This window comes from Equus przewalskii, chromosome 9 (assembly GCF_037783145.1).
Source record: "Equus przewalskii isolate Varuska chromosome 9, EquPr2, whole genome shotgun sequence".
Lineage (NCBI taxonomy): Eukaryota > Metazoa > Chordata > Mammalia > Perissodactyla > Equidae > Equus > Equus przewalskii.
The window spans coordinates 65563738-65591542 of NC_091839.1; the positions used below are offsets into that span (position 1 = coordinate 65563738).

Below are 27805 nucleotides of genomic sequence, written 5' to 3' on the forward strand. Positions count from 1 at the left end.
ATAAATCTGCAATATATAACCCTACCAATATTAACTTCGTTAACAACAGTAAGCTATAGCCAACTGTAAAATAATTCTTACGGTAAAGACTAATTTATCACGACAGATAAGAGCCAACTTCATTAAAGATCCAATGCGTCAGCTAAGAGGACAAGTGGTACTATGTTTACAGACCTTCCTGCCAGTTCCTTATCCAAGTACTTGGCAGCCAGTCTTGCCCCATAGACTTCAGCCTGGAGAACAGCTATATGTCTACGAAGGGCTTCGTTCTCCTTTCTCAACAACTTCACTTCAGCTTCAAGTTGAGCTTCTTTCATTTTTTCTTTTTTGTTTGCTTCAAGTTCTCTCTCCTATTGTAATTTTTTAAAAGAAAGATAATGTAACAATAATACTTTTAAGACTCCTTAGCAATAGACCAGGTTCCTTAAAATACACAAAAGCGCACAGTCTATGATACCAACAATGAAAGCATATGATAAAAATTACCATTTCATTTCTGTAAAATGGAACACAAAGATCTGGACCCCGTTCTTTTTTAACTAGCACCTAAAGGTGTTCAAACCACTTCTAGATAAGGCAATTGCATGTTTTGGGGTATCTTGATACTGAAGATACTAAGAGAAGTGGTCTTTGTTAAGCTCATGCTAACACATACTAACAGGAGTGGCTTCAATGAATAATTGCATCTGCTCTCTATTTTCTAAAAATGACTCAAGAAAGTAAAAGAAAATAAAAATAATCACTCTGGTGGTTGCGCCCAAACATTTAATTAGCTTTAATGCAACAATTATATAGAGCAAGACAAAACCATTCAGCTATATAGAGTTACATTCTATAGTTAACAGATTTTAGAGGACTACAATAGAGGACTACAAGAAACTTACAAAGCTTAAATTAGAAAAGATATTCTAATTTTAAAAAAACCTTTATGGTCATGGAAAAATGCTGGTAACATCTGCATTAAAACTTTCACACATTATGCACTTCTATAGATAAGCGTATCTACGGTGTCAATTAGCACTGAACACTGGGATCTGGCTCATCTATTCGTCCATAAGTTAAAATGAATGAAGAACTGTTTTCTGAGGAAAATATCAACCTCACCTGCCTACTATGAGGAAGGATGCACATCCATTTCAGCTCTCATAAAAGGATGCCATCCTATACACCGCTTGGTAGATAGTCCATATATGTGAATTAACAGGTGTTAGCCAGAGAATATAACCTCAAGATCTTTGCCATTAAATTTTTATCATAAGGGTTATAAATGTAAATGCCTTCAGGATCCAAGGACAGGACAGATAGGCGGATACAGGACAAAGTAGAGTGGAAAATGGAAGGTACAAAATCCTGCCTAAGGTCAATCAAATTTGAATTTACACACACACACACAAATTGTATGGCCCAACAAAACCCTTCTGAGAGTTGCATAAGGGCCCCAGAAGATATTTTAAGGGTCATTTTTGGATCAAGAAAACCATCCAAACACTGCAAACTTGTATGTATCCTAAGTAAAACTGCTTTTACTGTTCTGTAAGTCAGAGAGTGCTCTTACTGACTCATTAAATTATGGAATATATAAACCCTGTGAAAATATGGTTATATTTGTTGACAAGATGTGGAAGGCAATGTTCACTATACTGCCGTGTCCCCTTTATGAGATTTCAAGATCTACCTTAGCAACAGGAAAAATTGTTTCCCTTGAGCAAATGGCAAATGATATTGTTACTATTGCATGGGTACTGATCGTTGTAATTATTTCTCTTTTAATTCTGGATATTAAGAAGCTGGGAAACAAACTTAAGCAAACTTTTAGCAATTCATGGAATATACTTTGGTACTAATTAACTGTTTTGGTAATTTAACTATACTTGGTACTAAATTAACTGCTTTGACAACCATACATCAATATATGACATTTAAACGTCAATATATAACATCTTCAAATACAAGGCAGTGAGCATCACAATCTTAAAAACAAAACAATAATATACAAGCTAAAATGAATGACAACTACCAAATGTCGGATATATTTATCACTTCTTTGATCAAAAATGTGATATGTATGTAAAAGAAGGAAGATTAATTAGCAGGCTTTTTCAACTTCTGTAAAAAAATTATAACCATTAGAACATAATTTCTAGATACTGTTTTAAAGGAGTTTGAAGAACTAATAATCTAGAATCCTCCTTTTACAACAACTTTGGAATTATTAAAATTTCAATTTATTTCAGAACCTATTTCCTGAAAGGGCAGGTATCAGTTCCAAAAGAAACCACAGTTTGGATAAGATGAACAAAATTCTTTTTTATGACATTTATTGTGGTTAATGCTATCTGTTTCAGAAAAAGAGTCCCTAGAAGACCAAGAATTCTTTGGTTTATGGGCCAAATAAACTTTATGTTGAGGATTACCTATTTACAATTACTTTAATGAGCTATTTAGATAATACTTATGAAATACGAGAGACACATTAAGCCATCACTTTGCTTTAATAATTCAAACCCCTAACGAATCTGAAAAATTCTCAGGCCTGAAATTAACAGATGCAAGCAAGAACAGGACTAAGAAAACTGAAGTTAATCACTTCTAGATTTAAAGAAAAAACCTTTTTTTAACCTGTTTATTATTAGGTAAAAGCCAAGAAGTTCATTTCGTATTCAGATATCCAAATAGTATATTTTCAAAAGGAGGAAAGCCATATGACAAAATGGAACCTGGTTAGGTTGTGGTAGTGGTAAAATTAAGAATTTATATACCGTTATTTTCTAAAATAATTTCTGATAATGGGTTTCAAAATTCAGTTGTTTCAAAGCCCACACAATTATTCTCAAGACTGCTGAAAAGTTAAAACACATGCAGTGGATGAATAAGAAACCAACATGCACATTCTTTCTCTGGGGAAAGGAAGAACAAACTAGGCCTGTTTAATATATGTTCACAACACTAGAGTGGGAAAACCAATTGCTCTTCCGAAGTAGAGGTTTGAGCAAGTTACAAGGCTCAGAAGTCAAAAACTGATTATCCACAAATAATGGCTACAAATCACAAACAAAAGAAAAATCTTTTAACTACGTGTAGTGAGAAAAGAGCAATGGGCCACCCTCTTAACTTCTCAGGTATTGACACAATAAAAAATTGTCATCAACATCATTTTCAAATACAAAGTGACAACATGTAATATGCAAATAAAACACTAAGAAGACATCAGCATGACATATTAAAGCAAAACAGAAACGGCATACTTACCAGCTCCTCCACAGAGGGGACAGACTTAAGATATAAGAAAAAAGTTTTATAATTAGAAAAATATCAAACAAAAGAATTTATCTAGTGGTATAATCATTACAAGGAAAATTCTCATATGTTGAATTACCATTTGGGTAAAGTTTGTTAGAACAAATATATTTACAAATCCATAAGCAAGTAGACAATATTCGATTAAAATATTTTGTTTTATCAGAATTAATTAACCTACCTGATTCAATGTCTCTCCACTGTAGCAGCCTGTTTCAAATCTACTATTAAAACTTCAGATAAATTCTTCTCTAGTGAAAATGTACATTGTTTCTAAATGTTAACATCAAATACTCCAAAGAAGCAGTTAGGAATCTTGACTCATTTCAATTAAAAAAAACACTACTAACTTAGATTCATAGGATTTCAGAATTTAAAAGGACTTTAGGAGAATGTAAATATTCATTTAAATCAATTTTAACATACCAGTATTAGAAACTAACTAAACCAATCAAATGGAATTAACTGAAAACCAGTCAAACTTAAAAATGTATTACTCTCATCATCAACATCGTTCCACCTCCTGCCTCTCCCAAGCTGTATCTGTCTTACTTATTGCCATGTCCCCAGGAGCTAACAGGTGTCTGGCACGTGGTACACACTCAATACACATGAGGTAGAACCGAAATGAGTTACAAAAACATTTCTTTTTATACAACCTATATGGATTAAGAGGGCACTGGTTAATTACAGAAAATTTATACAATGAAACATTATGCCAACATTAGAAAGTGCTCAGTGGCAGGGAAAATACTTATAGTATGTTAACAGCAAAAGAAAAAACAAGCCAGTGGTTGGCACCCAACTCCATTTTCCCCTTCTTCCTGATTAACAGAACTCCAATTTTACTGGAGGTGGCCATGCGACTGACATGCAGCTAGGGACAGCCAATGAGATGGCTAAATTGGTTGCCAAAATTTGTTACGGAAGATGTCATGAAAAGTTCTTTAAAGAAGGCTAATGCAGCTGGGAAGCATCCTTTTGCACTTCCCTTAGATGTTCCTTCTTCCTGCCTAGAATATAGACATGAAGAAATCCCGAGAAAAGAAACCATGGGCTAAAATGGCAGAGCACAACAAAAGGAACCTGGATCCCTGACACCTGTGGAGCTGCCATATCACCTCTGGACTGCCTGTCTCAGGGCTTCTTTAAGAGAAGAAAGAAAATGAAAGAAAATAACTTGTACTATTCAAAAATAATCCCACTGTTAGTTGGAATTTCTGTTATATGCAGCTGAAGTTAATCCTAATGATACAGTAGGGAAAAAACTATTTATGTTATAATAAACATCTTTTAAATATATCTATACATGTATTTTTAAATAGGAAAAATCTTATGCTAAGTATCAGTTGTTTATTGATATTATCAATATTCACCTGTAGGGGATAAGACTGCTAATGGTCACATTGATCTGTACATTTCCTGTTATTTTTCTAAATTTCCCACCATGTGCACATAGTACCTTTTATAATTAAAAAGCTTCATTAAAAATTGTCCTCTTCATCATCTAAAATACATCTAAGTATATGTCACCCTCTAAATTACTTACCAATTTTGCCTTAATGGTACCAGAGTCAACACTTTGACCTGTCTTAGCATGAAGCTGAAGCTGAACGGAGTGCAACTGTAAAAGCTGATTGTGAACTTCTTTCTCCAGTACGACCTTCTCTGCTTGCGTCTCTGTCAGTTCAGATTTCAGATCCACCAACTGCGCCTTATGAAACAACAATAAAAAACAGTAAGTATGCTTAATTTTCTTTGATTCTAACAATTATTATTCAAGAATGACATAGGGACAACACCTTTAAAATGAATAGATGAATACGAGAAGACCACTATTTGACGGAGCTATAGGATATCCACCCAAACTGACAAGTCAATAGTATGAGTAAGATATTTGAGTGGCAAGAGAACTCTATGATAAAACATCTTCTAATAACACAGAATGCTTCTTCCATTTTACTTTGCTCACTTCGAGACTTTTCTGCTTCACCTTTATCTACAAAGTTCATGAAAATACACAGGTATGGGATAGTTTATCATCTTGTAGAGACAATATGTGCTATAGTGGTCCACTAACAGTAATAGTATATTAGAGGAGAGGCCAATAAGCGGTGCTCTGTCTTCACCCCAGAGAATACCAGCCCAAATCAGCCCAACCACTCTCTAGCAAAGTTATTTTAGGTGCTAAGGTATAAGCTACTGAGGCTATACTGGGCCTAAAGACCAGAGGTAAATCTGACATACAGTTAACTGTTACAGTGTAACAGAACCAGTCACCCATTCAATTTGAAGGGACAGGATGTGCCCCTTGTGTGTGTTTCATTTTCCCAAGTAGCTGGCAGATTAAAGATCAAGACCAAGCCTTAGCGTTCTATTTAATTCAACATAATTTTACTAAGCATCTGGGGCCCAGAACTATGCTGGCACAATGAGAAAGAAACTGTGGAAAATATCTTTTAAATTATAGATAATTATATATGCCCTTGAGAACTTTCATATCAACTGAGGTGATAAATATGCATGTGAACCAGCTAAAGAAAAATGTGGCAAGTTACAGATATATATAGAATTGGCACGGTCCCAAGGAATTCAAATTAAAGTAAGGTGTAAAGAGGGTTAGTGAGGAAAAGAGTTTAAAAGGGCTTTAAAGTTAAATGACAGAAGGACAAAACAGAAGTAGTAAAGCAGTCTAGAGATGGGAAGATGACTAGCAGAAGCAGAGAGAGACTAGAAGCATCTTAGGTAAATTCTTGAGTACAGGGACTACAGGATTGGATTATCTCTCTGTATTCCAACTGCACCAATCACTGCCTAGCACATAAAAGATGCTCAACAAATATCTTTAATTTGAGATGAATTCAAATACTAACCCTGTGATTCCAGATAAATCACTGTCTCCATTCAAGTTTCCCTAATTTTAAAAAAGGCATAATATCCATGGCTTTGACTATTGTAAGATTATTAATCCTGCATATGAAACATTTACTAGAACATGAAGATGGTATTATCAAGGAGACTAGACTACCTAGAGGAATGATACATTGATAGGCTGGACAAGACTGGGTAGGAAAGAGAACGGATACAATGAACGGCTTTGGATGATGAACCAAAACTGAGATTTAATCTGATAGGAAATCAACACATGCTCTCAATGGCACTTTAGTTTTTGTTTTCAATAACAGCTTTATTGAGATACAATTCACATACCATAAAATTCATTCTTTTAAAAGTGTACAATTCAGTAGGGTTTTTAGAGTATTCATAGAGTTGTGCAAGCATCATCACTATATAAGTTTGGAACATTTTCTCTCAATAACATTTTAACAACACAACATTTACAGGTAAGGAGGTGAAGACAGGAACACCAGCAACACCCTATTGTAGCTTTATAAATGACATGTTATCCATGGTAACTTTGTAAACGGAAATAAAGCGCTTAACAATGCTGAAAGGAAAGTGTCAGCAACACTTACAGACTGGATGTTCAGTGGACGATTAGGTCAACAATAACTCAAATATTTCAAGTTTAGAGAACAGTAAAGCCATGGATGGAAATAGTAAGATTAGGATAGTAGCTAATTTAGAGTTGAGAAAAAGAGACAACAAGTTTAAGTTTTAGACATGTTGATTTTTGTGTCAACTATGATATAACCAATAGAAACTATCCCATAGAATGTTGAAATAAATAAACAAGTGATAAATTGGGACTAGGAGCACAGAGATGTGAACTAATATGCTAAGACCAAGTTTAAGGGAAAGCAGATGGCCAAAGATTGTGGCTTGGGTAATAACCAGTCAGGGACATCATGAGAGGTATAAAAAATGAAGTTGCATGTTATAAACCAAATCAAAATGTTTCATAATATTAACAACTGTCCTGCATCTTACTTTTTTTTACTTCCTGGAGATCACTCCATATCAGAAGAACTTCATTCCTTTTTTACAACTTTTTTATTCATGTGTAACTTACAATAGAGAAATACATATATAATGAATTACAGAAAATAAACATATCTATTTAACTACCACCCAGATAAAGAAATAGGGTAGTACTGGCTCCTTAGGACTCTCCTTGTGACCTCCTCCCAGTCACTACCTCCACTTCCATCCACAAAGGAAACCTTCAGAGTCATACCCTCAATTCTAACACCATAGACAGTTTTGCCTGTTTTTGAATGTTATATAAACAGAGTCATAGAGTATGCATTCATTTACCTCTGGCTTTTACCTCAAGAGTATGTTTATGAAATTCATTCATGTTTTGTACAGCTGCAGTTCATGCATTTTCACTGCTATACAGTATTCACTAAATTAACATACAATTTATCAGTCTCATTCTAGTTTTCATGGACATTTGTGCTGTTTCCAGTTTTTGACAATTAAACTGATGTTGCTATGAACCTGTCTTTTGGTACATACTGAATACAGTTCTGTTAAGTATATATTAGGAGGGAAACTTCTGGGTTGGAGTATGAATATGTTAAACCTCAGTAGAAAAGGCTAATTTTCCAAGTGATGGTAGCAACTGACATGCCCACCATGTATGAGAACTCTGATAGCTTCACATCCTTGTCTTCACTTGGCATTGTCAGCTTTTTAATTTTAGCCATTCTGGCAGGAATGTACAGCTCTTCCTCAACTTACTATGGGGTTACAACCCGATAAACCCATCCTAAGTTGCAAATACTGAAAATGGAAATGCATTTAATACACCTAACCTACTGAACATCATAGCTTAGCCTAGCCTACCTTGAACATGGCCAGAACACTGACATTAGCCTACAGTTGGGAAAAATCATCTAACACAAACTCTATTTTATAATAAGGTATTAAATATCTCCTATAATTTATCAAATACTGTACCAAAAATGAAAAAGAATGGTTGGATGGGTATAGAATGGTTCTAAGTGAACTGGTCATTTACCCTCGCTGCTGCTGCCCAGCATCAGCATCACTGGAGAGTATCCTACGGCACATCACTAGCCAGAAAAGGATAAAAATTCCAAGTGTGGTTTCTCCTGAATGCGTATCACTGTCATACCATTGTAAAGTTGAAAAATCATAAGTCAAACTATCGTAAGTTGGGTTCTGTCTGTAGTAGCATTTTGTTGTAGTTTTAATTAAACTTGCTTGATCACTAATAAGGTTGACATCCTTTTCATATGTTTATTGACCATTGGATATTCTCTTTTGTTGTGAAGTGTCTATTCAAGTCTCTTGGCTATTTTTATACAGGGTTGTCTATTTTCTTTTTTTAAGATTTTATTTTTTCCTTTTTTCTCCCCAAAACCCCCCGGTACATAGTTGTATATTCTTTGTTGTGGGTCCTTCTAGTTGTGGTATGTGGGACGCTGCCTCAGCGTGGTTTGATGAGCAGTGCCACATCCGCGCCCAGGATTCGAACCAACAAAACACTGGGGCACCTGCAGCGGAGTGCGTGAACTTAACCATTCAGCCACGGGGCCAGCCCCAGGATTGTCTATTTTTTTTCTTATTGACTTATAGGAGTTCACTCTTTCTTTCTTTCCACCCACACACACACACAGACATACACACATATTCTTATGAACTCCTTTGGTGGGTATGAATTACAAATACTCTCTCCCATTCTGTGGTTTGTCTTTTAACTTTCTTAACGGTGTCCTTTGATGAACAGACTGCTTAATTTTAATGTAGCTCAATATGTCAATAGTTTCCTCCTCACACTAAAAGCTTTCTGGCTTGAATTCTACTTTCTCTGTTATCGAGTTTGCAACCTCTGCTTTCATTTTATTTGCATTTACCTGGTATAATTTTGCCTATTTATTTTTAACCTTTCATCATATTTTTCATGTTATAGTTGTATATAGCACATACACACGTAAAATCTTCACTGTTCTTCGCTAGCTTTTAAAATACATATATTTTATTATTCTGGAAGCTTTGTACATTTGTTCTAATAATTACTTTTAGAAAATATCCTTAATTTCCTCTTTAGATTGTATTTAAGATATCATCCCTGCTATCAACAGTCATGAAATTAGCTAGTAACATTTTCTTCACCCTTCCCTCACTCCTCTCCAGCATTTAATAAAGTGTTATCTATTTCCAGCTAATAACTATGAGCAATTATACACCTACAAGCTTACCCTACTTTTAAAACACTCTTTTATCCCATTGATAGTTGCTCTGTATTTGTATTGCAGGGCATACAGCACATAACATTTAAATAGTATTTTGTCATCTGTAACTCCAATAGTCTTAGTTTCACTAGAAGAGACATTTTACCAAAGCTGTTCCGATGACTTCAGCTCATTCTCTTGTCTGCTAGATTTCTCAGAAAGGTCTCATAACGATATTCCCTAATTTCTGGCATGTTCATAACTATTTATTTATAGTCTTTATACCTGAAGTCAGTTTGGCTGAATATCAAATCTTTAGCTCACATTTTCTTTCCTTGAGTATTTTAAATATGTTGCTCCATTGCCTTCTGGTATGAAATGCTGCTATTGAGATATCCAACCCTAATCTTTTCTTTCTCTTGTAAGTGATTTGGTCTTTTGTCTGCTTTATTTTTAAAGCCCAGTATTTTACTAAAATATAGCTTGGTGTTAACCATTCTAGGTCCATGTGTACTCTTTCAATATGCAGATTCAATCCTGTGTTATTACAGGAAAATTTTGTTGATAGGTTTTTTTGTTAAGAGTGAACTGGTTGGTAATTTGTTTTTTATTGAGGCAAAACTCATATAACATTAAATTAACCATTTTAAGTGAACAATTCCGTGTTTATTATAATCACAATGTTGTACAACCACCACCTGTATCTAGTTCTAGAACACTGTCATCACCTCAAAAGAAAGCCTCCTGCCCATCAAGCAGTCGCTCCCCATTCTCCCTGTCCCCAGCTTCCGGGAACCACCAATCTGCATTTTGTCTCTGGATTCCTCTATTACAGATACTTCATACAAATGGGAGCATACAACACATGATCTTCTGTCTGGTTTCTTTCATTTAGCATAATGTTTTCAAAGGTTCACGCATGTTATAGCATGCATCAGTATTCATTCCTTTTTATAGCTGAATAATATTCCACTGTATGTATATACCGCTTGTTTATCTATTCACCCATTGATGGGCATGTGGGCTGTTTCCAGCTTTGGGCAATGATGCACAGTGCTGCTATGAAAATGTGTATTCCTATATTTGTTTCAGTACCTGTTTTTAATTCTTTTGGGTATATACCTAGGAGTGGGATTGCTGGGTCATGTGATAATTCTATATTTAACTTTTCAAGGAACTATCAAACTGTTTTCCACAGTGGCTGAACCCATTGTACATTCCTATCAGCAATAAATGGTTCGTTGATATTTGTTTTAAATATTTCTTTTGTTTTGTGCTTCTTCAAGGACTCTGATTACACTATTATTATTCTCTTCCTATCTTTTTATGTTTGTAATTTTCTCTCAAATTCTTTTTGTTTTTCTCTCCCATATTCCCTTTTTCTTGCTTGTACTTACTGTATTGTCTATTTTTTAAGTTCCTTCTAATTTAGTCTCTATTCTGCTCTAAAAGTTTTCTTTTTATTACTTTATTTCCAAGTTTTCCTATTTCTGAATTATGCTGCTTTATTCATAGTTGAATAATATTATTACCTTCCTTTAGTTTATTTTATAACGCAGTTTATAGTTTTCATCTGCTTTGTGAACATATTTTTCTGATATGCTTTCACTGTCTGTTGTCATATTAATCTTTTTTCATTACAGTACATTTTATGGGGCTTAAATGAAATTGTTTTCTGTTTCTCATGTCTAAATGAAATGGTTTTCATGTGCAGTAGGAGGACACTTCCACATAGGGGGTGGAGGCGAGCATAAGTAGCTTTCCTAGCCTCATAGCTTGCAGGCTCCCTCCCTGGCCTTAAAGTCAACTATTCAAAACCATGGCCTCTCTGTGTAGCCAGAACCACTGTTTTGAAATCGAGCTCCTATGTACGCCTCCCCTAGCTTGAATACCAACTTTCCCTTACTTTCAAACTTCATGTTTCTGCGCTGCTCATTTTGGATTCTATTTCTGGCAGCATTTCTTTAGAATTGCACTCTTTCTCAAAAGCAGTTTTTGTTAGAAATTTCTGAGATTCTTAAAATCCACCTCAGTACTTTCTAATCTAACCCCCATGGTCTGTTCTGCATTGCCCTGTGACCGGAGGCAATTTTGCCAGTTGTTCCCAGATCGCTTGCTCAAGTTTCCCAACCAAAGTGATGTCTTCTCCTTTTGGGAGCTGTTGGTGACTTCTGTGTTTCTGGGCTCCCCCTTCTATTCCTCCTGCCACGCAGGAGTTCTTCCACATGCAATCTGTGTGGGTCCTGCTACCCAACCTACCCATATTCCGGGGTTTGTGAGGATACCTCCTCATCTAGTTTTGCTGCAGAGGCCGTCATTAGCCTTTTTCTTTTGTGATTCCAGTTTTTTTTATTTTTACAAAAGATTTTTAAAAATTTAAAACTATGCATTCACTGTGATCTCTCAAAGACCAGAAATCCCCACCTCACGGTTTCATTGTAGTAGGAAAGCTGTGATATTCTAGCCCAGCACTGCCCAATAGAATATAACATGAACCACATAGGTAATTTAAAATTTTCTAGTAGTCAAATTAAAGAAGGTAGAAATAAACAGGTGAAATAACTTTTTATAATATATTCTACTTAACATATCTAAAATATCACTCAAACATACAGTATAAAACAATTATTGAAATATTACATTCTTTTTTTCATACTAAGTCTTCAAAACCCATTGCATACATTACACTTACAGCACATCTCAATTTGAACGGGCTGTACTCAAAAGTCATGTCAGGTTAGTAGCTACTATATGGACAGTAAAAGTCTAGCCCTTTTATTATGAATCTGGAGCAGTAACAAATTTCATTAAGATTTAAATGCTAAAAGAAATAATAAATTAGTAGTTGACTGTGTTCTTTAAATATAATAAACATGTACACGAGATTAAACAAAGCAGAACTTCATTTTCATTGCCTTCTAGAAGAGTATATAACTTAACAGTTTTTACACAGTGTCTTTCACAAATACCCATAACCGGAAAAGTTGTGAGAGAAAAGAACCTACATGTATGATAACAATGTCTTACAGAGTTTCATCCATTTAACAAACTGCCCCCACCCCCGGCCAAAAATTATGGTGGTTGGCCTAGTGGTGTAGTGGTTAATTTCGCACATTCTGCCTTGGCAGCCCAGGGTTTGCAGGTTCAGATCCCGGGCGCAGACCTATGCACCACTCATTAAACCTTGCTGTGGCAGCTCCCACATACAAAACAGAGGAAGAATGGCGTGGATGTTAGCTCAGGGACCATCTTCCTCAAGCAAAAATAGGAAGATTGGCAACAGATGTTAGCTCAGGGCAAATTTTCCTGACAAAAAAAAAATTATGAACATTACAATCACCTATTACTAGACAACGTTAAGTTCATCACGCTCCTTAAAGTACAAATAAATCTGGAGCCAGCCCTGGTTGGCGTAGTGGTTAAGTTTGGCATACTCTGCTTTGGCGGCCCTGGTTCAGTTCCCAGGTGCGGACCTACACAACTCATGGCCCTGGTAGGGCAGCAACCCACATACAAAATAGAGGCAGATTGGTAAGAGATGTTAGCTCAGGGCAAATCTTTCTCAGCCAAAAAAAAAAAAAAAAAAGTACAAATAAGTCTGGTCTAGAAAGTCCTTCTTAGTCAAAAAAAAACAAACACCTATAGGATTTTATGGGCTTTGAAACAAAATAATCACAAAAGGAAAATAAATATTTGAATAATATTCACTCTTTCTGAGCAATATGTAGCTTACGCTAAAGTGAACCTACCCAGAAATAGTTTAAAATAAGCCATTTAATCTATTAAAACTCTTATCTCTTTGTTCATTACATTGACTTTGATTCTGTATCTATCTTGTTTCTTTTTGGTGTTAATATATTCCTCTATTCCTTACACTTCCTATAGACTGGAAGTTAACTCTAAAGGTTTAATCAGGGGTGATGTCAGCATCATGGCAGAGTAAGCTTTCCCAGTAATCTCTCCCATCCAACATACAACGAAAAGGTCATTGATACTCCAACAGAGGCCATCCAAACACAACACAAAAAACATCAGAGAGACCCACGCAGCCATATGACAAAGGACTGAGAGGGTGTAGCCTCCCCTGGAGAAGGTGGAATGGGGTAAGAGAAAACTTCACTCCCCGCCCAAAGACTGTGATCCAGGACCACAGAAGGCCTCTGAGAGGGAAGGAACAGGGGAAGGGACTTTCGTTTGTGGGAACATCCAGGATCCCTGAGGGCCACTGCAGCCCAGAGGGAAGCCCTCTACCGGGGTTAAAGCTTTCACGGGGGGTGACCTTATCAAGCCAACACTCCAGGAGAGCAGATAGCAAGAGCAGAGGAAGCAAATTTCAACAGCGTGCAAGAGAAAGCGTCCCTCCCCCGATCCACCCAGCATGGCTCAGGCAGCTAGGATTTTGGTTTAAGGCAGAGTGCTCAAAATACATAGCTCTTGACCCCCATCCAGTGGAGATGGGCAGTAACTGCAACCAAATAACACCAGGATGAGAAAAAACAGACCCACTCCCTCTAGCAATACCTAACATTATATTAGATCTCCAGATGAGAGAGAAAATGACAAATACCCAGAAATCAGTCCTGAGAACACAGAAATATGTAATCTAAATGAAAAAGAATTCAAAATAGCTATCATCAAAACACTCAATGAGTTAAAAGAGAATGTAGAAAAACAATTCAACAAGTTTAGGAGCTACTTCACAAAGAGATTGAAACTATAAAGAATCAATCAGAAATATTGGAGATGAAAGACACAATGGAAGAAATAAAACAAAATATGGATTTCCTGAACACTCGAGTGGACATGACAGAGGAGCATATCAGTATAATCAAAGATAGACGTTGAAATGCTCCAGATAGATGAGGAGAGAGAACTAAGACTAAAAAGAAATGAAGAAAGCCTCTGAGAAATAACCAATTCAATTAGGAAGTGCAACATGAGAATTATAGGTATTCAATACGGAGAAGAGAAGGAGAATGGAGCAGAAAGCTTGTTCAAAGAAATAACAGCAGAGAACTTCCAAAACCTAGGAAAGGAGATGGAAATCCACATTGAATAGGCTACCAGATCTCCTAAATATGTCAATGTAAAAAGACCTACTGCAAGGCATATAGCGGTGAAACTGGCAAAAGTGAACGACAAAGAAAGAATACTAAGGGCAGCAAGGCAGAAGAAAATAACCTACAAAGGAACCCCATCAGGCTTTCAGTGGATTTCTCTGCAGAAACCTTACAGGCTAGGAGAGACTGGAATGACACATTCAAATCTTTGAAGGACAAAAACTTTCAGCCAGGAACACTCTATCCAGTGAAAATATCCTTCAGATATGATGGAGAAATAAAAACTTTCCCAGACAAACAAAAGCTAAGGGAGTTCGTAGCCACAAGACCCACCCCCCCCCCCAAATCCTCAAGAAGACTGTCATCGGGCTGGCCCAGTGGTGCAGTGGTTAAGTTCGCACATTCTGCTTCGGTGGCCTGGGGTTTGCCAGTTCAGATCCCAGTGCAGACCTACGCACCACTTGTCAAGCCATGCTGTGGTAGGCGTCCCACATATAAAGTAGAAGAAGATGGGCATGGATGTTAGCTCAGGGCCAGTCTTCCTCAGCAAAAAAGAGGAGGATTGGCAGTGGATATTAGCTCAGGGCTAATCTTTCTGGAAAAAAAAAAAGAAGGCCCTCATACTTGAAAAAAAAAAGGTAGAAAGGGGTTACAAGCACAGAGTAAGGAGATAAAAAGGTAGACAGAATCAGAGATGTATAGCAAATATTCAAGTATAGCATTAAAGACAGAGAAGGAAAACACCAAAAACAAAGATAATCTTGTCATTTTAACCACAAACTCATATAACATGATGGAGTAAGTGAGAAAAACAACTTAGGAGAGGAAGACGAAAGGGACTGAACTGATTTAGTCTAAGGAAATAAGAGGCCATCAGAAAAGGGACTACCTATCCATGAGATTTTGAATACAAACCTCAAGGTAACCACTAGACAAAAAAGCAGAACTGAGACTCAAATAATAAATAAGGGGAAAACAAAGAAACACAACATAAAAAACTACATAACTCGACTCGTAGACCAAAATACGCAAGAGGAGAAACAAAGGAAATGCAAGAGAACCAGAAAACGAGTGATAAAATGGCAGCATTACGCCCCCATATACTGATAATCCCCTTAAACGTAAATGGATTGAATTCTCCAATAAAAAGACACAGAGTGGCGAGATGGATTAAAGAACAAGACCCAACAATATGCTGCCTCTAGGAAACAAATCTCAGCTCCAATGACAAACACAGGCTCAGAGTGAAGGGATGGAAGATGATACTCTAAGCTAATGGCAAACAAAAGAAAGCAATTGTTGCAATACTTATATTAGACAAAGCAGACTTCAAGATAAGACAGGTAAAGGAGACACAAAGAGCCAGTATATAATGATCAAAGGAACATTCCATCAAGAAGACATAACACTTATAAACATCTATGCACCCAACACAGGAGCACCAAAGTTCATAAAGCAACTATCAACAAAACTAAAAGAAGATACTAATAATAACACAATAATAGTAGGGGACCTCAACACTCCACTCACATCAATGGATAGATCACCCAGACAGAAAATCAACAAGGAAACAGCAGAATTAAATGAAAAGCTAGACCAGTAGACATATATAGAACACTCCATCCAAAGACAGCAGAATACACATTCTTCTCAAGTGCGCCTGGAACATTCTCAAGGACAGACCATATGTTGGGAAACAAGGCAAGCCTCGATAAATTTAAGAAGATTGAAATAATAACAAGCATCTTTTCCAATCACAACGCTATAAAGCTAGAAATTAAAGGTTTAATCAGATTTACTCAAATCTTTGTGGCAAGAAGTATACTGTGTGTTTCAACAGGCATATACTGTCTGGTTGTCCCACTATGATTTATCGTTCAAATCAAAAATCTCATGGTTTATTAATAACTGAGTAAAACTTCTGGAGTTAAGAAACAAGTTAAAGAGGCATAAGTGGTACTCTTAGTTAACCTGGCAGACTAACATTCAAATGAGCAATGACAGTATTCTAAAAGAGGATGGAAACAGAGCAGTATGCAGGTCTTTTGAAAATGGCCTATTATAAACATGGACTCTTTATTAAGAGAAATAACTTCTCAAGAGGTTGCTCAACTTTAAAACAAATAAAAGAATTCTTTACAATGAGAGGATGCAGGTATTAAAATTCAAAGCCCAATTTTATTTTTTTTTGGAACAAGGCAAGTGTTTCAAATTTACTCTAAATTTAGTGACATTTAAGTAACTCTTTTTTCTGTTTATGATACAAGCACTTTAGCTGCTATGAAAAGTTAGTCATTGGTAAATGTTATGTCAAGATTAGAAATTTCCACATTTTACTTAAACGTTATCTTCCTAATATCACAGAATTTTAGAATTCAAGGAGATCTTAGAGAACATAAAGACTATGATTATGACAATATTTAGATAATGAAACTGAGGCCCATCAAGGTTGCTTTTATTTCTAAGGCTACCAAACTGACAAAACAGCACTTTGAACCCAATTCTTACTCCCAGGGCGAGGTAGTGGAAGTGTTATTAAGCAGTCAGCCATAAGGAAGACTGTGTTTCTATAGCTACAATACAGATGTTCAACTTACTAACAATATTCTCAGCTACCACAAAGCAAGCACCTATCTACCAAATGGCAGACATACACACACCAAACATTAGCTATAATTCTTATTATACTCCCCAACTTTTTTTTTAATAGTTAAGAAAACTGGAAGTCAGGGTTTAAGTAATTTGTCCAAGATCACACAGCTAGTAATAGACTCAAAACCAGCTTGACCATAAAAAGAGCCCAAGCATCTTTCACCTCACTGTGTTACCTTGGCCACACTGCTACTAGTAGAGTGAAAGTTAAAAAGAAACAGCTGATTTCAACCTTCAACTCTCATTTAAATTTTCAAATGATATACAAAAACTGTTTTAAAAAGCAAAACCATAAACAGTTAAAAACTATATAACACATAGACTTTATTTGGGATACAATCTTTTCACCTTCCTACATTTGATCTTGAAGATTCATTTACAAAAAAAATAAAACAAAACTGACCATCAAGACATTCCTTCCCTAGAACTCATTAAGGATAAAATGATCTCATTCTAGAAAGGTCTCTGGGCCTTAAGACCATGGCCTTCAGTTCAGCCAAGCCATTAAAGCAACCACTGGTGAGATTTTTCTACAGCAGTGATGCTCAAAATATGGTCCCTGGATCACCACTATCAGCTGGAATGGAGTCAGGAGACAGATGAAAACTCAGGGGATACTATGCAAAGTAGAAATGAAATATTCCCAAGAATGAAAAAGACAGATAGCGAGGAGATCTATCTAAATTATATGACAGGATTATCATCACCATTTATTTGTATTAATGAAGTCACTACTATTCTATTTCTCATCTCATACTCTTTCAAAACATCCAAACTTTTCCATCTAGATAATTCCTTTCTAATATAATTCTTAACTATTCCACTCTGGCACCAAAATCAAAGTACTTTTTTATTCAGAGTTTCCTATTACTCCACTTTGTCTAGACCTTAATCCTCTGTCTATATAATAATCTTCTAAAAATTTACAACAGCTGCACTTTTTTCTTTCTAAATGTAACCTAGTTTTTACTTCTTTAACTGTCTTATGAATAAAAATGCCAATTACTTTACATTAAGCACCCTTCAAAAACTTGTTCTGGGGGAGGATCAAATTAAGACAAGAAATTAGCAAATATCAAATGTCCAGCAGGGAGGGAACATGGACCCAGCTCACTAATTTCGGCATGTCATGCAGCTCTTTTGATAACATTTTAGAAGGTCCAAGCTAACAACCTAAAAAAATCTGGTGAAACATCTTTATTTTGTACATGAAGAAACTGAGGCCCAAAGAGATTAGGTGAGTTGCCCCAATTCACAAATTGCATGTGATTAAAACTCAGACTTCCTGACATCCTTTGTAATTTCTGGTAAGAATAGGAAAAACGGTGAGGAAGGAGTTCATGAACTCCGAAGGAGATCACGTCCCCAAATCTCAGAACTAGACAAGGCTCTAAGCAAGAAACTCTGAACACCCCCTATGTAGCCAGCCCCCACCCCACCCCAGAATTCACATGCATGCAGAAGCATGAACATACACAGATACATATGCAGGCATGGACACACACGCACACAAAAGCACACATTCCCCAAGCTGTGTAAGAATTACATAGAAAACAGTTGACTCCCAATAGCAGTTTAACTCTAATGAACCATAGGATAGAAAGATGCTCATAAAGATGTAAATATTATCTCACATTTTACCTATAAATGCTCCTACACCTTTTGTTTTAAAGTATGTGTACCAAAGGTAATCACTTCACTAAAAGGAAACAATTATGCTTTTTATGTTTAAAAATGCAATTTAGGATGAAAAATAGACTGGAATTTAAATCTCTAGCAAGTATACATTTAATGCCAATATCTAAAATTTATCATGTACATCAACCTACTTCCCAAAAGGGTTTAAAACTCATAAGGTCAATAAAACAAATGCAAATAATAAAAATCAGGTAGAGATAGCAGGATATTACTATAAAAAAATACCATCTTATTACAGTTTATTGAGTATTAAATTTAACACTGAGTTTCCCATAATAAGAAAACTTTACAGATTTTATAATTCTCCTTGTCTCATTAAAAGAAGCAATGCCATTTTATCTAGTGAGACTGTCTTTTTTTTCTGGAACTAAACTTTAAAAAGAATATATCACAGAGATTCAAAACTACCTGCCAGACAGCAGAGGCAGAACCATTCTTCATGCTGCCTTTTCTCCTGTGACAAAGGTCAAAGGGATAATGTAACAAAAGAAAGCATTTGATCCATTACTTTCCTTTCTTCTACTCCTTCAAAACAGCAGAACAAAGTGTGAGAGCTCATTTAATTTACCCCGCTCCTTTTAGAAAGAATCTTCCTCTATTTTCTCTTTTCTCCCTGTGCCTGAGGTGGTTAGTGTTGCTCCTACTATCCAAGATTATAGAAGCCAATGAGTCCTATTCTAAAACAAAGACTGTGACCAAACAGAAAATACACTCAAAGGTCAAATATGAAAGCCTCTGCCAACCCTCAATATAGGAAACAATATTCCTCTATAATTATTACAAGTCAGCTCTTGACACAGTCTGCTCATTTGACTCATGAAAGTTCTGTGAGAAAACTACTGATTCCCTCCAGTTTACTCTATCCAAGCATAATGACCACTAACTTCATCTGTCATTATTCTCCCCAAACTGTTCTGCAGTTTAAGACAAGCAAACATATATATTATTTTTGGTCTCCTACACCATCATGCATTCATGCAAGAAGTATTTATTAAGCACCAACTGTATGCCAAGTACTGGGCTGGGTTCCGGGATACACTGGTAGACAAAACAACTGTGAGTCCTGCCCTGCAAAGCTCAGAGCAGCCTTGTACAGGAGGCAGCTCATAAAGAAATGAATGGCATCGATGCAATCCCCATCAAAGCTCCAATGACATTTTTAAGAGAAATAGAATACAGAATCCTAAAATTTATATGGAACAACAAGACTCCAAACAGCCAAAGGAATCCTGAGAAAAAAGAAGAAAGCTGAAGGTATCACACTTCCCAATTTCAAAATATACTACAAAGCTATAGTAATCAAAACAGCATGGCACTGGCACAAAAAGAGAGACACAGATCAATGAAATAGAGTTGAGAGCCCAGAAATAAACCTATACATCCATGGACAGCTAATTTTCGACAAGGGAGTCAAGAACATACAATGGAGAAAGGAAAGTCTCTTCAATAAATGTTGTTGGGAAAACCGGACAGCCACATGCAAAAGAATGAAAGTAGACCATTACCTTACACCATACAAAAAAATCAACTCGAAATGGATTAAAGACTTGAATGTAAGACCTGAAACCACAGAATTTCTATAAAAAACATAGTAGACTATTCAACATTGGTCTTAGCATATTTTCAAGTACCATGTCTGACCAGGCAAGAGAAACAATAGAAAAAATTCGAAAAAGGCACTACATCAAACTAAAAAGCTTCTGTACAGCAAAGGAAACCATCAACAAAACAAAATGCCACCTAACAATTGGGAGAAGATATTTGCAAACCATCTATCTGATAAGGGGTTAATATCCAAAATATATAAAGAACACACACATCTCAACAACAAAAAACACTCAATTAAAAAATGGGCAAAAGATCTGAAAAGACATTTTCCCAAAGATATACAAATGGCCAACAGGCACCTGAAAAGACATTTAACATCACTAATTACTGGGGAAATGCAAATCAAAACTACAATGAGATATCACCTCACTCCCATCAGAATGACTATAATTAACAAGACAAAAAATAACAAGCGTTGGAGAGGATGTGGAGAAAAGGGAACTCTCATACACTGCTGGTGGGAATGAAAACTGGTGCAGCCACTGTGGAAAACAGTATGGAGATTCCTCAAAAAATTAAGAATAGAACTGTATGTATCAAAGAACATGAAAATGGTATGTATCAAAAGAACATGAAAACACGAATACATAAACATATATCCACCTCTATGTTCGCTGCAGCATTATTCACAATAGCCAAGACTGGGAAGCAACTAGGTGCCCGTGAAGGGATGAATAAAGAAGTGGTACAGGGGCTGGCCCAGTGGCACAAAGTGGTTAAGTTCACATACTCTGCTTCGGCGGCCCAGGGTTCGCCAGTTCGAACCCCAGGCATGGACCTACGAACCGCTTATCAAGCCATGCTGAGGTGGCATCCCACATATAAAGTAGAGGAAGATGGGCACAGATGTTAGCTCAGGGACAATCTTCCTCAGCAAAAAGAGGAGGACTGGCAGCAGATGTTAGCTCAGGGCTAATCTTCCTCACACACACACACAAAAAAGATGTGGTGTATATATACACAATGGAACACTACTCACCCATAAAAAAAGACGAAATCTTGCCATTTGCAACAACATGAATGGACCTTAAGGGTATTATGCTAAGTGAAATAAGTCAGAGGAAGAAAGTCAAATGCCATGTGATCTCACTCATAAATAGAAAATAAAACAACAACAAACAAACACATAAAGACAGAGATTGGATTGGTGGTTATCAGAGGGGAAACGGGGAAGGAGTAGGGCAAAAGGGGTGAACAGGCACATATTTATGGTGATGGACTGTAACTAGTCTTTGGGAACATGATGTAATCTACAGAGAAATTGAAATATAATGATGTACACCTGAAATTTATATAATGTTATAAACCAATGCTACCGCAAAAAAAAAAAAAAAAAGAATGGCATATATAATAACAGCATTAACTATGTGCCAGGCACTATTTTGAACATATTCATATTTTAATTCCTAACCCTCACAACAATCCTCTGACATATTTTTTCTACAGGAAAGGAAACTGAAGTGTAAGTTAAGGTAACTTGTCCAAGGTCATTACAAAGCTAGTAATATATGTAATTACAAACTGTAATAAGCTGTATGAAAGGAACTAAAAGAAGAGAATTAGTGAGGTGGGAGTGTGGCTATCCTTCTGGGAAGTGTTTCGGTTACTATCAGAGCAGCAGCTCTCACAGGTCTGTGGGAACTTTTCAGGGCATCCACCAGGCCAAAGCTATTTTTATTATTATTATTACTGAGGTCATGATAGTTTACAACATTGTGAAATTTCAGTTGTACATTATTATTTGTCAGTCATCTTATAGGTGCGCCTCTCCATCCTTTGTGCCTACCTCCCAACCCCCTTCCCACTGATAAACACTATTTGTTCTCGCCAAAGCTATTTTTATAATAAAAACATTACCTGCCTTTTTCACTGTGTTGACATCTGTACTAAAAGTGGAAGAGCAATGATGAGCAAAATGCTGGCATTTTAGTACAAGTCAACACAGTGGCACCAAACCGTACTAGCCGTCACTGTACTCTTCACTACTATGCACTCACAGTTAAAAAAAAGTTCATTTAAGAATGTCCTTGAAGAAGCAGGAAAAATTACTAATTTTTAAAAATCTCGACCCTCGAGTCCATGTCTTTTTAACATTCTGTGTGATGAAATGGGAAGTATACAGAAAGCAAGTCCACTGCACATCAAACCATGCTGTCTCAAGGCAAAGCACTTATGCAACTGCCTGAGCTACAAAACAGAACCATTTTTTTCTTGGAACACCATTTTTATTTGAAAGAAGAACAAACTATGGTTATTAAGATTAATATATTTGGCAGACATGTTCTTGAGAATAAAGTAAATCTGTTATTTCAAGGAAAACAACAGCATTTGTTGCCAATGATAAAAATTTGTGCTTTCAAGTGAAAATCAGAATTTTAGAAAACCTGAATCCATCACCATGAGCATGATAGCTTCCCAAAACTTACAGATTTGTCTGATGAGATTGGCAATATTAAGAAGTGTGTTTTTTTTAATATTGTATAATAAGATATGCCCACATTTGGAAGATCTGCATAACTCAGCAAACCAACATTTTCAAAATGATCAATGCATAATGTTAAAATCACGCCTTGGTAAAAAGATCCAAAAACTACAGAGAGACCAATGCTTTTGTAACAATGTATGGAAAGTTCATTGATAGAGTTTCAGATTCCACATTGTAACTAACCTTTAAGATGAATGGCCTTTTACTATCAAAGAAGAATATCCAAAATTATCTGAAAAAGCTATTAAAGTACTCCTCCCTTATCCAACTACACAGCTCCGTGAAGTCAAATTTTCTTCCTCTATGATAACCAAAACCACATATCACAACTGTCTGAATGCAGAAGCAGATGTGAGAATCCAGCTGTCTTCTATTAAGCCAGATATTTCAAAAAAATTTTTAAATGTAAAACAATGCCATTCGTCAACTAAATTTTTTTGCAAATAGTTATTTTTTCATTAAAAATATTTATATTAACATGTAATGCCTTATTCCTGATATTTTTAACAGATATAAGTATTTAAAGTTTTCTCAGTTTTAATTTCTAACAATAAATATCAGTAGATATAACCCAGATGAAAAAAAAGTTCTTTGGGGACCTCATTTTGTAGAATGTAAGGGGTCATGAGATCAAAAAGTTTGAGAACTGTTGTCTTAAGAGTTTCCGAAAGGAGGCCCAGGTGGCGTGACCATATAGAATAAGAATAGTAAGACATGTCATTGGAGACACAGCCAGAGGTCAGATCATACAGAGCTTGTCAGCCATAACAAGGACTCTGAATTTTATTCAAAGCCCAATTGAGGAATTTTAAGCAGAATGACATGATTAAATTTACATCTTAAAAAAGATAGCTGTGTGTAATATGGAAGACAATGTGAATGAACCACGGTGGGAGATTTGAAATGGAGGTAAGTAGATAAATCTGTGATGTACTTTTGAAAGTTAAAGTACTGTGATGTAAACTGCAAGATGAAGTTCCAAACAACATACAAAATATTTCCTGTTTCCATTTAACGTTAAAGAACTCAGTTGCTCTCTGCTCAAACTGGAGGTAGGGTGAGGAGAATTAACCCACCCAGTATTTTAGAAATGTTACAAGTACACTAAATCCATACTCAATACTCTTATATAATGATGTTTAAAGTTATTCTTAGTCATAGTTTCAAATTTGTCTTAAAATGGAATATCATGAATTATTAACTCACAAATCATATCCTTGTGAATTACATACCAGCGGAATAAATAAACCTGAAGATTCAGTCATTCAATAATGTGGTGGGCACTATGTTAGACACTATGAATACACAGTCAACAAGACAGACACCACCCCAGCTCTCATGCAACTTGTATCACAGAATTATTGGCAATCTTTGAGGATTGACAGCAGAACACCAGAGGTGTTTCAAATAATTTATGAATTCAAATAACCATTTATTGAGGATACACTGTTTGCCAGGATCTGGAGACAAAAAGATGAATAAGACATGGATTCTGCCCATAAGAATTTCACTGTCTAGTAGAAAGAGATAAAAATACATTTCCAATTATGATACAGCACTACTATAGAGACCTGTGTGATGTACCAATTCAAAAGGAAGTGAAGGGGGTCAGGCAGAAAGGAAAAGTTTACCTGAGGGTTGAAAGGAGATCAGCTAACACACGGAATAGGGGAAGGGAAGGAAGGTCTGAGGTATGAAAACTGCTGGCAGGTGAGATAGGGATGTGAGTCAGGTCAGAAAGGTTGGTGTCTAATGTGTGAGTTCCAAACTTCCAATTTTAAAAAGGGGCCAAACACCAATTCTGTAATCCACATATAAGTCAACCTGATATTCATACTCACTATTCAATAAAGTTTAGGAGTACTATGGAGAAAAAACAGCCAACTAATTCCTAGAAACCAAAATGGGTCCATAAAAAGAGAATGTCACGCCCTCAAGTCAGCATTCTCAAAGCATTTGATAGTTCAGATTATTTCACATAGTCCTGACCCTCAATGAGCTGACCTCCTAGAGGTAAAGAGATGTGGCAACCACCAATTATAGTACAACGTAACAAATCTAATAGTCCAAGTGAGTTCAAGGTGTTATGACAGCCTCTCCCTATAGAAAGCAGAGAGGAGTGGGGTGAGGACTTCACAGAGATGGTGATGTAATTCATGTCTTTAAAGATGAGTGGGTGTTTGATACTGTAGACAAAGGGGACAGAGAAGACATTATACAAAAAACCCTATGCCAAAGTACAGATGCCATGAAAGAGCAGGGCCTATTTAGAGAACTACAAATAGACCAGTTTTACTGAGGCAAAAGCAGAAAGAAGGGGCGACAAGAGATAAGGGCAGACAGACTGGACACTGATCACCATGTCACAGAGTTTGAATTTTAGCCAATAAGTAATAGGGAGGTATAAAAAGAAGAGTGACAGAATCATAGTTGCCTTTTTTAATATGAATCATTAAAATGAAACATTTTAGAATAATTCTGGCAACGAAAGGATGGTTTGGAGGAGGTAAGAAGCAATTAGACTATGTTAGGAATATGCAAGAAGGGACAGGGACCTGAACCACGCACAATCTTATAAACTCATCTTTCCTGCCAGACCTGCTCCTTCTGGATTCCTTACTTCAGCGAATGTATAAGTCTCCCAAGGCTGTCATAACAAATTACCACTAATTTGGTGGTTTAAAAAAATACAAATGCGTTTTCTCATAGGTCAAGATACCAGGAGGCCAAAATCAAGGTGTTGGCAGTGTGGGTTCCTTCTAGAGACTTTGAAGGAGAAACTGTCCCATGCCTGTCTCCTGGGTTTTGTTGGTTGCCAGCAATCCTTAGCATTTCTTGGCTTGTAGACATGTCACTCCAATCTCTCATTTCATCTTCACATAGTTTCTCTGTGTGTCCTCTGAGTGTCTCTTATCAGGACACTCTCATTGGATTTAGGGCCCACTCTAATTTGGTACGATCTTATCTCCATCCTTACACTAACTACATCTGCAAAGACCCTATTTCCAAATAAGATCACATTCTGAGGTTCCAGGTGGACAGGAATTTGGGGGGGACACTATTCAACCCATTACAGGTTATCAACCAATACATTTTCCAAACAGAAATGTGGTGTCATCCTTAACCCTTCCTCTTCCTCATCCTCTGCATCTACATAATTATCAAATCCTGTTTCTACTTCTTTGATGAAGATTACCTCCTCTTCTTCATCTCCATTACCATTTTTATTTCAACAACATGCTTGTCTATATAGCAAACTCCTTGCTACAGCACAGGATGAATTCAATTATTACTCTCATTACTGTGCCTCTTACTAAACAAGGACTGCTTGAGGAAGTCACACAACAGGGCACCCCGGTTGTACCATGATTTTATGATAACTAACTCCAAATAAGTCCTCAACATTGCCGGTCCTTCTATTTCCCTAGCCAAGTGGCTCTCACTCTTCACTCTCCTCAAGCTCTTACTTTCACCCAGTTTCAGCAGTTGTCCTGGGCTCCCATTTTACAAAGAATAAAGAAGGCTTCACACAAACTCCCTCAAACTCCCACCTTCTACTCTCATCATCTCTCCCTTCTTCTAAGTATAACAGCTGCCCTTTCAACCTAAGGCCATTCTCTCTACATGTACTTCGGATTTCATGTTCATTCAGAAACCTTACTAATACTAATTATCCCTCTCTTTCTCTAGAATATTCAAATTTCCCCTCAACTAGATGCTTCTCATTGGCTTATAAACATGTTCAAGCTTATTTTCTCATTTGAAAAATAATACCTCCTTTGCACCTCACACTTCCCCTTCAGCTGTCTTTCCAGCCACATTCACTCTTTCTGCCTGCTTTTCTCTCCACCTCCTCCTTCCCCTACCAGGCATATATGCGTGTTTTTGGAGAGATCAGTTTCTCTAGTTCTGTAGTCTCCTACCCTTTACTTAATCCCTGTACAACGGGAATAACAATAGTAAACCTATCCCACAGGACTGCTCTGAGAATTAGATCAATGTATGTAAAATCTTAGGACAGAGTCTGGCCCTCGGTAATTGATCAACAGGGTTAGAAATATATTTATTGCTAATAATATCTCACACCCATCTATCTATCCAGCCAAATGACACCTTGGAGTCATCCTGAATTCTTTCATCCCTCCATTCCAATCCATCCCTAGATAGTGTACTGTTACCTCTCAAGTCTCTCTTGTTCTGAACACTTTCCTCCATCTCCACTCTCCTACTCTGCACTATTATCATCTCACACGGATCAGAATAAGAACCTTCTAAATGATTTCCTGCATTCATGTTCCCAAACTCTCTCCTTACCATAGCCAGAGTGAGCTATTCTAACCTCATATCTGAGGTTACTACCTAGTTTAAAACATGTCCCATTGTTATGAGAAAGCCCCCAAATCTACTGCATGACCTATGAAATCATGTAGATATGGTCCCCACCTACCTGTTTAAACTTATTTTATATCTCACTTCTTTTGCCCTCTGCTCTTATGACATATACCAATTTTTTTTGAATTCTTCAAATGCATTATGTGCTTGCCCATCACAGGTACTTTCCACTTCCTGTTCTTTCTACTGGAGTGTTGAATGATACTTCCATTTCTCTTGGCCTAATTAATTCCTACTCATCCTTTATGTTTTAACTGAATGGTCCTTCCTCAAAGAAGCCTTCCTTGATCTCCCAGAATAGGTTCTCATTACTCTATGCATCTTTCATAGCACTCATCAAAGTTGGAATTTCACATTTATGTGATAATTATCCCAACAAATTCCCCCAAGAAAATCCAAGCTCCATAAGAGCAACGGCTATGTCCACTTTTGCTCTCTATAGTCTCCCAACTGCCCAGTACAGAATCTGGCACATAATTAGCGCTCAGTAAATATACACTGGGTCAGTA

At 36.5% G+C, this 27805-nt stretch overlaps 1 protein-coding gene across 2 annotated transcripts in view; it reads right to left on the reverse strand.

Annotated features, from left to right (window-relative positions):
• Positions 1–27805, reverse strand: part of GOPC (golgi associated PDZ and coiled-coil motif containing) — a 46903-nt gene that overhangs the window by 15062 nt on the left and 4036 nt on the right. Inside the window, exons 2-4 of one of the 2 annotated variants that reach the window (XM_008517912.2) lie at positions 4847–5011; positions 3250–3273; positions 175–350 (exon numbers count right to left, since the gene is read on the reverse strand). In XM_008517912.2, the coding sequence (XP_008516134.1) occupies positions 175–350; positions 3250–3273; positions 4847–5011 (365 nt within the window). The remainder of the gene's footprint in view (positions 1–174; positions 351–3249; positions 3274–4846; positions 5012–27805) is intronic. The other variant, XM_008517918.2, reaches the window with a different exon arrangement.